Source organism: Pristiophorus japonicus, chromosome 6, assembly GCF_044704955.1.
Source record: "Pristiophorus japonicus isolate sPriJap1 chromosome 6, sPriJap1.hap1, whole genome shotgun sequence".
Taxonomy (NCBI): Eukaryota; Metazoa; Chordata; class Chondrichthyes; family Pristiophoridae; genus Pristiophorus; species Pristiophorus japonicus.
This window is the reverse complement of record NC_091982.1, coordinates 183,450,147-183,463,535: the sequence shown is the minus strand read 5'-3', so window position 1 is coordinate 183,463,535 and position 13,389 is coordinate 183,450,147. Positions and strand designations below refer to the sequence as shown.

The 13,389-nt window shown below is 42.2% G+C and overlaps 1 protein-coding gene across 1 annotated transcript in view; it reads right to left on the bottom strand.

The window, feature by feature from the left end:
* Positions 1-13,389, bottom strand: part of atp13a3 (ATPase 13A3) — a 130,057-nt gene that overhangs the window by 13,478 nt on the left and 103,190 nt on the right. The window contains exon 25 of the mRNA XM_070883471.1: positions 564-650. Within this exon, the coding sequence (XP_070739572.1) occupies positions 564-650 (87 nt within the window). The remainder of the gene's footprint in view (positions 1-563; positions 651-13,389) is intronic.

Genomic DNA, 13,389 nt, shown 5'->3' with positions numbered 1-13,389 from the left:
CGCAACCAGTGCACTGTCGGAACTTGACCGACTGCATGTTTGGGATTTAGTGCATGTGTAAATCTCAAATTGGCAGTGAATTTCAAAGGTGATATGACAGCGTACTCAGAGTGCAGTCATACTGACCGTAAATTCTGGCCCATTGAGTTTGAATTATTCTACCAATGTAAAACCTAACACAGCAACACATGAAACCTTTTTATTGCAATCAGTTTTAGGTCAGAAATAGTTTTCTCAACAATATAAGCAGAGTAGTTGAAAGCTTTTTTAAAAAAAATAGTAGTGCAAGGCTCATTATATAAGTATTGTTTAAAAATAAACTGAAAACCTCTCTCAGGCAGTGACAACACTACTTGTAAAGTCAAGCTTGGTCAATTCTATTTTTTTTTATTATGTCCTTTAAATATGATTTAACAGGTTAATTCTTCCAGGTAGTAGTTTAATGAGGGAACCATCCACCAATGCAAACAAAAACAGATATCAACAGATTTTTTTTTGTTGAAACAGCAATTCGAAGATATTTAGTGAATTGTGGAAAGCAACATAAAAGTTTCAAGTCCAACCTGTTGGTAAGTGGCTGTCATGTGATTAACTCCAGGTCCTTCTCTCTTGAATAGAAGTTTCCACAGGATCAAGTCAAGTAGGATAGTCTGTGAGATATTGCAGTGGGTGGGGAAAATTAAAACTAATAAGTAATTAATTTATGCATGCAAGTTATCGATTGTAAAAATCAACTAATTACAATAGTGTGAAACATTTGGGAAATGTCTGTATTGATTTATTGGGACTCGAAGTGTGCTTCTCAATTCATAGCCATTAAATCTTACATAATGAGAAAAATGGAAGAAATTACGAAGCAAAATTTTAAGGTTCTAAAAATACTGCAACTAGAAGCAATCACAGAAATCATGATCGTAGAGACAAGCTACCTGCAACTTTGAGTTTAGAAAATATTAGATATTTTAGGTTAAGCTGCATAAAATCTGTAAGGGACATTTTAAGAAACATAACTTCACTAAGTAGCTATTCAGCTTAAAAGGAGAAATAAAATCTCCACTCATTTCTGTCTGAAAAAAATCTCAACATATGCAGATACTGCTATCGAGGAGGAGTGTAATATTCTGGATGAAATAAATATAGCAAGAGATTAAGTATTAAGGGGTTTAGCAGCTTTGAAAGTAGATAAGTTCCCAGGGCCTGGATGAAATGCATCCCAGGCTGTTGAGCGAAGTAAAAGAGGAAATAGCAGAGGCCTTGACCATCATTTTCCAGTCCTCTTTGGATTTGGGCATGGTGTCGGAGGATTGGAGGACTGCTAATATAGTAAGAAGGGAGAAAGGGATAGGCCGAGTAATTACAGGCCTGTCAGCCTAACCTTAGTGGTGGGAAAATTATTGGAAAAAATCCTGAAAGACAGGATAAATCTGCATTTGGAAAGGCAAGGATTAAATAGGGACAGTCAGCACAGATTTGTTTAGGGAAGATCGTGTTTGACTAACCTGGTTTAATTTTTTGAGGAGGTAACCAAGAGGGTCAATAGAGTAGTGCGTACGATGTAGTATATTTGGACTTTAGCAAGGCTTTTGATAAGGTCCCACATGATAGACTGGTCATGAAGGTTAAAGCCCATGGGATACAGGGCAAAGTGGCAAGCTGGATCCAAAATTGGCTTGGAAGTAGGAAGCAAAGAGTAATGATTGATGGATGTTTTTGTGACTGGAAGGAGGTTTCCAGTGGGGTTCCGTAGGGCTCAGTACTGGGTCCCTTGCTTTTTGTGGTATATATCAACAATTTAGATGTGAATATAGGGAGAATGATTAAGAAGTTTGCCGACGACACTAAAATTGGCTGTGTGGTTGATAATGAAGAGGAAAGTCATGTGCTGCAGGAGGATATCAATCTACTGGTCAGGTGGGCAGAGCAGTGGCAAATGGAATTTAATACAGAGAAGTGTGAGGTGATGCACTTTGGGAGGGCTAATAAGGAAAGGGTATACACATTAAGCGGTAGGCCACTTAATAGAGTAGATGAACAAAAGGATCTTGGAGTGCTTGTCCACAAATCCTTGAAAGTAGCAGGCCAGGTGGATAAGGTGGTTAAGAAGGCATACGGAATGCTTGCCTTTAATGGCCGGGGCATAGAATATAAGAGCAGGGAGGTTATGCTTAAATTGTATAATACTTTGGTTAGGCCACAGCTGAAGTACTGCGTGCAGTTCTGGCCGCCGTATTATAGGAAGGACGTGATTGCACTAGAGAGGATGCAGAGGAGATTTACTAGGATGCTGATTGGAATGGAGAATCTTAGTTATGGGGACAGATTGGATAGGCTGGGTTTGTTCTCATTGGAACAGAGGAGGTTGAGAGGAGACATAAGAACATAAGATATAGGAACAGGAGTCGGCCATACGGCCCCTCGAGCCTGTTCCGCCATTCAATAAGATCATGATCTGATCATGGACTCAGCTCCACTTCCCCGCCCGCTCCCCATTAGCCCTCATCGTTTAAGAACCTGTCCTCATTGAGGTGTACAAAATATTGAGGGGCCTGGACATAGTGGATAGTAAGGGACTATTTCCATTGGTGGAGGGATGTATTACGAGGGGGCATAGTTTTAAGGTGGATGGTGGAAGGTTTAGAGGGGATTTGAGGTGGGGCTTCTTTATGCAGAGGGTTGTGGGGATCTGGAACTCGTTGCCTGGAAGAGTGGTGGATGCAGAAACCCTCATCACTTTTAAGAGATGGTTGGATGGGCACTTAAAGTGCAGTAACCTGCAGGGTTACGGACCTAGAGCTGGAAACTGGGATAAGACTGGGTGATCTTTTGTTGGATGACGCAGATATAATGGTAAGTACTGCAGGGAATAGAATATGTCCAAGGTGATCTCCTGGACTAGTTTCGATCACCAAGATGGGTCGGAGAGGAATTTTGCCAGATTTTTTCTCCCTAAATTGGCCTGAGTTTTTAAAACTGGTTTTTGCCTCTCCCAGGAGATCACATGGCTCCGATTGGGGTGGAGTGTAGAATGTTTCAGTATAAGGGGTGTCGCAGTTGTGTGAGGCAGACTGGTTGGGCTGGGTGCTCTTTGCCTTTCCGTCATTGTTCATAGGTTTATATGTAACCTTTAAGGCTGCTGACCAAAGGCAGTGCGGCTTTTTGTCGGCCAGCGCGGACACGATGGGCCGAAATGGCCTCCTTCTTCGCTGTAAATTTCTATGTTTCTATATTTGGTCAGAAAACATAGTTGTTGCACAGCCTGAGAGAGACTCACCGAAGTAGATCCTTTTGCTTCACAGTGACTCAAGTTACAGGGCAGGTGTGTGTAAGTCGCAGGGGAGCTCCATTTACTGCTTCAGACAACCCTGGCATCCAATTTGGAGCTGCCCAACCCAAAAAAATCCCTCTGTCAGATGAGTATGCAGCAGTACCAGCCTGTAGTGTACTTTTCTGGGTGTGGGTTGATCTGGTCAGGTTATCACAGCCTGTCAAAAGTACTTTCCTCCAAGGCAGTCAATTTGTGCTGCTATAGGTTCATGCAAATTATGCAACAGAGCAGCCAAGGTAAAAGGAGATCCAAATCAACCTTTGCATATTGATTTGCATATATTTTCTAACAGGAAATAAATAAATGAGAACAGATCTGCAGTGGTGAGCGATACCATTAAGAATGGAAATTGTGTGTGGCAGAAGTAAAATCATACAGCACACAAGTAGATCTGTATCGGCTTTAGGAAGGATGTCAAGGCCCTGAGGAGGGGACAGAGGAGGTTTACCGGAGAGATTAGTACCAGAGGGACTTCAGTTATGTGGTGTCTGTGCTGGCTCTTAGTCCCACATCTCAGCTTTTCCCCCATAACCTTGCAATTTAGTCCCACACCTCAGCTTTTTCCCCATAACCTTGCAATTTAGTCCCACACCTCAGCTTTTCCCCCATAACCTTGCAAATTAGTTCTCTTCAAGTACATGTCCAATTGCCTTTTGAAATTTCCCCTAGAATCTGCTTCCACCACCCTATCAATTAGTGCATTCCAGATCTCAACAACTCTGAAAAGATTTCTCCTCATTTCCTCTTTAGCACTTTCCCAATTATTTTAAATCTATGATCTCTGGTTACGGACCCACGCCAGAGGAAACAGTTTCTCCATACTTGCTCTATCAGAACTCCTCCTAATTTTGAATACTTCTATTAGGTTTCGTCTTAACCTTCTCTGCTCTAAGGAAAACAATCCCAGCTTCTCCAATCTCTCCATAAAACAGAAGTCCCTCATTCATACCCTCCCCAAAAACTTGCCATTCTTCCGAAAGTGTGGTACCCAGAATTGTACACAATACTCTAGCTGAGGCCCAACCATTGATTTGTAAAGGGTTAGCATGACTGTTATTTTTATATTCAATGCCACTATTTACAAAGCCAAGTATCCCGACTTATCAACTTGGCCTGCCACCTTCAAGATTTGTGAATATGCACCCGAGGTCCGTCTGCACTTGTGCCCCCCTCAAAATAGTACCATTTAGATTATATTGCCTCTCCATGTTGTTCCTCCCAAAGTATATTACTTCACACTTATCCGCATTAAATTGCCATGTGTCTGCCCATTTCACTAGTCTGTCTATGTCCTCCTGAAGTCTGCTATTTACTAGGTTGCCAAGTTTTGTATCATCTGCTTCAAAATTGTACTCCCTATACCCAGGTCTAGGTCATTTATATACAACAAGAAAGGCAATGGTACTACCACCAATGTCTGGGGAACCACACTGCAAACTTCTCTCCAGTCAGAAAAACATCCATTCACCACTACTCTTTGGCTCCTATCCCTTAGTCAATTATGTAAATAAGAACATAAGAAATAGGAATAGGAGCAGGCCATACGGCCCCTCGAGCCTGCTCCGCCATTTAATAAGATCATGGCTGATCTGATCATGGACTCAGCTCCATTTCCCTGCCCACTCCCCATAACCCCTTATCGCTCAAAAATCTGTCTATCTCTGCCTTAAATATATTCATTGACCCAGCCTCCACAGCTCTCTGGGGTAGAGAATTCCATAGATTTGCAACCCTGAGAGAAGATATTTCTCCTCATAGTTTTAAATGGGCGGCCCCTTATTCTAAGACTATGTCCCCTAGTTTTAGTTTCCCCTATGAGTGGAAATATCCTCTCTGCATCCACCTTGTCGAGCCCCCTAATTATCTTATAAGTTTCAATAAGATCACCTCTCATTTTTCTGAACTCCAATGTGTATAGGCCCAACCTACTCAACCTATCCTTATAAGTCAACCCCCTCATCTCCGGAATCAACCTAGTGAACCTTCTCTGAACAGCCTCCAATGCAAGTATAACATTTGCAATCCTCCAGTTCTCTGGCACCATTCCCATATCCAAGGAAGATTGAAAGATTGTGGTCAGAGCTTCTGCTATCTTCACCCTTGCTTTCCTCAACAACCTAGGATGAATCCCATCTGGACCACGTTACTTGTTAACTTGTGATCCCAATCTACTTAGCACCTCCTTTATCTATTTTTAGCCTTTCCAATGACTCTGCTTCCTCCTCCTCTTCTTCTCTGACGACTGATGCAAAGTACTCATTCAGTACTTCAGTCATGCCCTCTACCTCCACAAGAAGATTTCCTTCGTTGCAACTATCCTTTTATATTTTATATGTTTATAAAAAGTTTTTTGGGTTCTCCTTTTTGTTACCTGCTAATCTTCTCATATTCTCTCTTTGCCCTTCTTATATCCTTATTCAATTTCCCTGACATACTCTGTATTCTGCCTTGTTTTCTAATGTACTCTGTAAGTGACATGTGTCATAAACCTCCTTTTTCTGTTTTATTTTAATCTCTATGTCCTTTGTCATCTGGGGAGCTCTAGCATTGAAGGCCCTATATTTCCTCCTTATGGCAATATGCTTGGTTTGTACCCGCACAGAAAACCCTTGCAGAGAGTTAAGAAATCAGCACAGGCAAGTACATTTAAAGCACTAAGCATTAAACAAAGCACAAAAATAAGCATTCAATAATAAAAAATACAAGAAAGCTGAAAGGACCTGCACCTAGCACTAAGACTTACAAAGCACTAAACAAAGCACAAAAGTAATAAGCAATTAATTAATAAAAAATAGAAGGAACCCTGCACCGAAAGCACCAAGACCAAAGAAATAAGCAATCAATCAATAACAAATAAAAAATAGAAGTCCTACCAAAACACGGCCCGGGAAGGCAGTGGGCCGCTGATGAGGGAGCCCATTCGGCCAGGGATAGGGGTGGCACGCTTCAGCCCCTCCCACATAGTCTGCAGCACACACACAGATTCTGGGGCGAGGAGCTACTGCGCATGCGCGCACACTCTAGCGCGCATGTGCAGAGGTCCCGGCACTGTTTTCAGTCCCAGGATCTGGCTCTGCGACAGAATCCAGTTGCCACGCTACGCCACCATCAAGGAGAGGCTGGGGAGCGGCCAAACTCGGCCCGAAGATTTTTGGCGCCCTTGGGAGTTCTACAAAAGTAGCGCACCTCTGGTTGGGCCAGAAATCTGTAGTGGCCAAATTTGGGCCCTATATTAGGGTAATTAAGACCTCTATTATTACTACTCTATTACTTTTCTTTTTCTCTGAAATGTGCCAACAGATTTGCTCCTCCATCTCATTCTCACTATTTGGGGTCTTTTGTAAATGCTCAGCAATATAACAACTCCTCTTCTGTTCATTAACTCTAACCAAACAGATTCAATCTTTGAACTCTCTGGTATATTATCTTTATTTAGACCTGTAATATTATCCTTGATCAATACTGCCACCCACGGCCCCTCCTCCCCACCATTTCCTAAAACCAAGGTTGGGAACTAAATATTCCAGGATACTTAACTTTTAGAAGAGGTAGGCAAAATGGAAAAGGAGGAGGGGTAGCCCTGATGATAAAGGATGGGATAAAGACAGTAGAAAGGATCTTGGCTCAGAAAATCAAGTAGAATCAGTTTGGGTGGAGCCAAACAGCAAGGGGCAGAAAACATTGGTGGGAGTTGTTTATAGGCCCCCAAACAGTAGTGGTAATGTAGGGCACAGTATAAATCAGGAAATTAGCAGTGCATGTAACAAGGGGAATATAGTAATCATGGAGGACTTTAATCTACATATAGACTGGGCAAACCAAATATGCAGTAATAGTGTGGAGAACGAATTCATGGAATGAATACAAGATGCTTTTCTAGATCAGTATGTTGAGGAACCAACTCAGGAACAGGCTACTTTAGATCTAGTATTGTGCAATGAGAAAGGGTTAATTAAAAACCTTGCAGTAAAGGGGCCTTTAGGGAAGAGTGGCCATAATATGATAGAATTTTATATTGAATTTGAAAGCGATATAGTTAAATCTGAAACTAGGGTCTTAAATCTAAACAAAGCAGGCTACGTAGGTATGAGGGGCGAGTTGGCTAAGGTAGATTGGGAAACGACATTAAAAGGTATGAAGGTCGACAAGCAATGGCTAGCATTTAAAGAATACATAATTTACAACAAACATACATTCATTTAAGGCACAAAAACCCCACAGGAAATGTGGTCCAACCGTGGCTAACAAGAGGTTAAAAAGATAGCATTAGATCAACGGAAGAGGCTTATAATGTTGCCAAAAAGAACAGTGTTGCCTGAAGATTGAGAGGATTTTAGAATTCAGCAAAGGAGGAGCAGGAAATTGATAAAGAAAGGGATAATAGAAATGAGAGTAAACAAGCGAAAGACAAAAACATACAGTAAAAGCTTCTATTGGTATGCAAAAAGGAAAAGATTAGTGAAAGTTAATTTTGGTCCCTTACAGGCTGAGATAGGAGAAATTATAATGGGGAATAAGGAAATGGCAGAGAAATTAAACAAATACTGTGTGTCTGTCTTTACGGAAGAAGATACAAAAAACCTCCTGGAAATAGTGGAGAACCAAGGGTCTAGCAAGAATGAGGAACTGAAAGAAATTAGTATTCGTTAAAAAAATAATACAGGAGAAATTAATGAGACTGAAGGCTGATAAATCCCCTGGACCCGATGGCCTACATCCTAGGGTTTTGAAAGAGCTGGCTAGTGGATGCATTAGTTGTCATCTTCCAAAATCCCATAGATTCTAGAACAGTTCCCGCAGATTGGAAGGTAGCTAATATAACCCCGCTAATTAAGAAAGGAGGGAGAGAGAAAACGGGAAACTACAGATCAGTTAGCCTGACATCAGTCATAGGGAAAATGCTAGAATCTATTATTAAGAACGTGGTAACAGGGCACTTAGAAAATAATAATAGGATTGGGCAGAGTCAACACAGATTTATGAAAGGGAAATCGTGTTTGACAAATCTGTTAAGAATTTTTTGAGGTTGTAACGAGTAGAATAGATAAAGGGAAGTCAGTGGATGTGGTGTACTTGGATTTTCAAAAGGCATTTGATAAGGTACCACACAAGAGGTTATTAAACAAAATTAGGGCTCATGGGATTGGGGGTAATATACCAGCGTGGATTGAAGATTGTTTAACGGACAGAAAACAGAGTAGGAATAAACGGGTCATTTTAGGGTTGGCAGGCTATAACTAGTGGGGCACTGCAGGGATCGGTGCTTGGGCCCTAGCTATTCACAATCTATATCAATGATTTGGATGAGGGGGCCAAATGTAATATATCCAAATTTGCTGATAATACAAAGCCAGGTGGGAATGTAAGTTGTGAGGAGGATGCAAAGAGGCTTCAAGAGGATATAGACAGGCTAAGTGAGTGGGGGAAGAACATGGCAAGTGGAATATGGGGCCCAAGTTTCCACATGATTTGCGCCTGATTTTTAGGAGCAACTGGTGGAGAATGGACTATCTTAGAAATCGCAATTCTCCACATTTTTTTTTCTGCAGTTCTAGTCAGTTAGAACAGTTTCACTTTGGAACAGAATTTTTTCTTCAAAAGGGGGCGTGTCCGGCCACTGACGCCTGATTTCAAAGTTTCCACAGTGAAAACGTACTCCAAACTAACTTAGAATGGAGCAAGTGAAGATTTTTGTAGAACTGAAAAAACCTCGTCTACACATTAAAAAATCAGGCGCAGGTTACAAATTAGGCGTCCAGAACGAGGTGGGGGGGGGGGGGAAGGGAAGTCATTAAATTCTATAATAAATCCTTATTTATACTTATACAAATATTATACAAATAAATCCAAACCTGAATAAAAATTTATAAGCAAAGAAAAGATTAAATAAACCATCTTCCTACCTGTGTGAAAATGCTTCAGCCAGGGAGAATGCTGCAGGAAGCCTCACAAGTTGAGGCAGCTGTTCCCGCGGGGGGGGGGGGGGGGGGGGGGGGGAGAAGAGGAAGCCGTTCGTTCCCACGGGGGGGGGGGGGGAGGAGGCAGCCGTTCGTTCCCGCGGGGGGGGGGGAGGAAGGAGACAGTGAGAAGGCTGCAAGAAGCCTCACAAGTTCAGCAGCCATTTCCCGACGGCAGGGGGCGGGGAGGCCGTCGGGAAACGACTGCCTCAACTTTGAGGCTTCTTGCAGCCTTCTCACTGCTGCAAGAAGCCTCAGTGCTGATGGCAATGTGCTTTTATTAAAAAATGTTCAAAAATTAAACAGCTACAAAGAACTACAAAAATGGCCGAGTGCCAATGTTTCCTTCACATTGCGCGTGCGCGAACGCTCCAACGCGCACGCGCAGGGTTGCCGGCAGGAAAAAAACTAATTTAAATGGTACCCGCCCCCTCCCACTTACAAAATCGGCGCGAGTGGTAGGCTCCGCCCCCCTGGGCGCAGCGCCAAGCAGACATGGAGCTGCAGGGCGCTCCAGAATTGCGCGTTTTTTTTCCGGCGCGAAAAACGGGCGCCCAGCTCGCAGGGGCGTCCGTTTTTTATCGTGTGGAAACTTGGGGCCATTATGTGGAAAAATGTGACGTTAACCACTTTGGTAGAAAAAATAGAAAAGCAGAGTGTTTTTAAATGCTGAGAGATTGGAAAATGTTGGTGTTCAAAGGGGCCTGGGTGTCCTTGAACACGAATCACTAAAAGTTAAAATGCAGGTACAGCAAGCAATTAAGAAAGCAAATGGTATGTTGGCTTTATTACAAGAGGATTTTTGACCATAAGACTAAAGACTTCTTATTTCAATTATATAGGGCCCTGGTGAGACCACACCTGGAGTATTGTGTACAGTTTTGGTCTCCTTACCTAAGGAAGGATATACTTGCCATGGAGGGAGTGCAACGAAGGTTCACCAGACCGATTCCTGGGATGGGGGTATTGTCCTATGAGAAGAGATTGAGCAGACCAGGCCTATATTCTCTAGAGTTTAGAAGAATGAGAGGTGATCTCATTGAAACACAACATGTTTACAGGGTTAGACAGTGTCGTTGCAGGACGTTTCTTCTGGCTGGGGAATCCAGAACCAGGTGTCACAGTCTCAGAATAACCGGTCAGCCATTTAGGACTGAGATGAGAAGAAACTTCTTCACCTCAGAGGGTGGTGAATCTTTGGAATTCTCTACCCCAGAAGACTGTGGAGGTTCAGTCTTTGACTATAGTCAAGACAGCGATCACTAGATTTTTGAATATTAAGGGCATCAAGGGATATGGGATATTGCAGGAAAGTGGATTTGAGGTAGAAGATCAGCTATGATCTTATTGAATGGCGGAGCAGGCTCGAGGGGCCAAATGGCCTACTCCTGCTCCTATTTATTATGTTCTTATATTCTTATCCCTCCTGAATTCGTTGCAGCCAGTAATGTTTAGTTTCCATTCCTGCCAATGTTTAAGCCAGGTCACTGGTATAGCCACGATATCATAACTCCATGTAGCAATTTGTGCCTGCAGCTCACCAACCTTATTTGTAACACTCCTCTATTAACACACATGCATTTCAAAACCTTGCTAGTCTGCTTTGATTTTTTCCTCCATCTAATTTCTGCTCTTTCTACACTATTCTTTATTCTGTTGCTGTTTTTCCCCTCTTAGTTTTCTATGTGCCTTGTCTCTCAGGTTCCCCCTCCCTCTGCCAAATAAGTTTAAAGCTTTCCCCACAGCACTAGTGAACCTCCCCGCGAGGATATTGGTCCCAGCCCTGTTCAGATCGTTCCTGTCCTAGAACTGGTCGTAAACCCCCAGAAATCTGAAGTCCTCTGAAGAGCAAAGCATTTTTTGTTAATGAGTGCAATTTAACTTAACCATATTGCATATGAACATAAATATTGGTTGCAGTATTTTTAAAAACTACAAGCATTGTGCATTCATTTCATAAAATGAGAACCCATCTTAGATTAAACCACTTTAGAATTTCTCAAGGATTATAAGAGTTAATAACTTAATTCCTTAATGGATTTTATTTGTGATTGCTGATTAAATATTAAAGTGCAAATAAAAGGAGCAAGTTAGGTTGGCCACCAGCAAGTTGCTCTATCCATTGGATAAGAAATGTAGTTTCTATAGTGCAATTATTGATTCTAACAATTCTAAACAAGAAAATATAAGCTCAATTTTGAGGCACTAAGGGGTCGAAATTCGGTACCACCGTTTTTGAGGCGGTGTCACCGCCTGAGTGCTGACTTTACCGCCAGGCATTAGGTGCAGGCGCCAACTGCCAAATTCAGTTTTTACACCCAAAGATGAGAGAGCATCCTCAGGCGGGAGCCCAAGAGGTCTACTGAATTTCTCATTGGGAGGTTGCCGCCATGCTAGCTGGGAAAATGGAAGAAAAAGAACTCAAACTTCTCCGACCCACACACAAACTTCTCCACTGTTACAACTAATGAAAAATTGAAGACATAAATAAGGAAAAAAAACTTTCCTTACTCGGGCCAATTCCGCCCGAGTTCCGCTATCTAACCGCCACTTTCTCAGGCTGTAAATATCGCGATAGAGGCTCCAAGGAGGCATTGCACGTTGGATAACGTCACCATGCAGGTGGCGTTAGCCGGAGCGGCGTTGCTTCTTAGCCCCTCTGGTAAAGAGTTGACTCAATTTCAGCCGGGGCGTGGACACCGCTTACCGTCGTAGGTCGGCCTTTGTCGCCCATTAGCCGCCTCCCGCGTTCAGTAACGGGTGGTGGTATAAACTGAATTTTGACCCCTAAATTTTTTCTGTAATGTGAACATTGGTGTAAAAATAGAAATTGAAAGATTGAATGCATTCTTTCAAATGTTTACCACAGAATGAGGAAAATTAATTAATAGAATCAGTTGTCATAATGCTAAAATGTAATTATATTTTATAGCCGCTTCTCTCTTTTTTAAATGACAGTAGGCAAATTGCCCCAGATAGGGCAATTATTTATCGTCGGGTTACAGAATTCTGCATCGGGGACACTATTGCTAAAAATACAGCTTCCAGATCATAAGGGCCAAGATCTACTTCAAGTGCTGTGAATCTGTTCATTGAGAAAATATTGAGTTAAAAAAAATTAAATTGTAGCACCCCACTTACCTTGCAAACTAAGTAATGCTCTTGCTTCAGCTTTTTAAAATTCTGACTTTATACTTTTATATTCTGATTGCCTTCTTGCCATCAAAATTGATAATGCCATATATAGTCGAGTATAAGAGAAGACATTTATGTCACAGTCTGAGGGTTGATTGTGGGTGGGGGGCAGGGGTGGTGGTGTGGGGGGGGGGGGAGGTGTCATTTTATACCTGGGTCATACCCGTGATGTATCAGCATTGGCTGTAATCATGGATTTGGGCTGAGGAACCACACTCACAATGGTGATATTGGGGGCAAGCTGCACCTTCAGCAATTTGAGCACTGCCTCAAGCCTACTATATTTTTGTGGCACACTGGACATGGAGATGACTAAGTCACACCCTAGTTAGGCATTGGGACTGGTTTCTTGGAAAGTTGCCCAAAGCAAAAATGGTGAGGCTCAATTTTGTGTACTGTTGACTCAGTGACTTGAAACTTACAGATCGTAGATTTTCTTCTGGCTTTATGATGGGAATTTAGGAGGAAGCAAGGGGTTGTCATGTACCCAAGCATATATAGTACTCATTTTTATTTCTAGTGCCACCCATTCAGAGTTATGCCACACAATGGAAAATTGAATAGGGGTGCAGTCACCTTGAAAATTGCACAATTCTTATATGTGCTTATCCACTTTGTGGTATAGCACGGAGGCATTTGGAAAGCAGTGACAGGATCGGTCCAAGTCAGCATAGATTTATGAAAGGGAAATCATGCTTGACAAATCTTCTAGAATTTTTTGAGGATGTAACTAGTAGAGTGGACAAGGGAGAACCAGTGGATGTGGTGGATTTGGACTTTCAAAAGGCTTTTGACAAGGTCCCACACAAGAGATTAGTGTGCAATATTAAAGCACATGGTATTGGGGGTAATGTATTATATTGATACAGAGAACTGGTTGGCAGATAGGAAGCAAAGAGTAGGAATAAACGG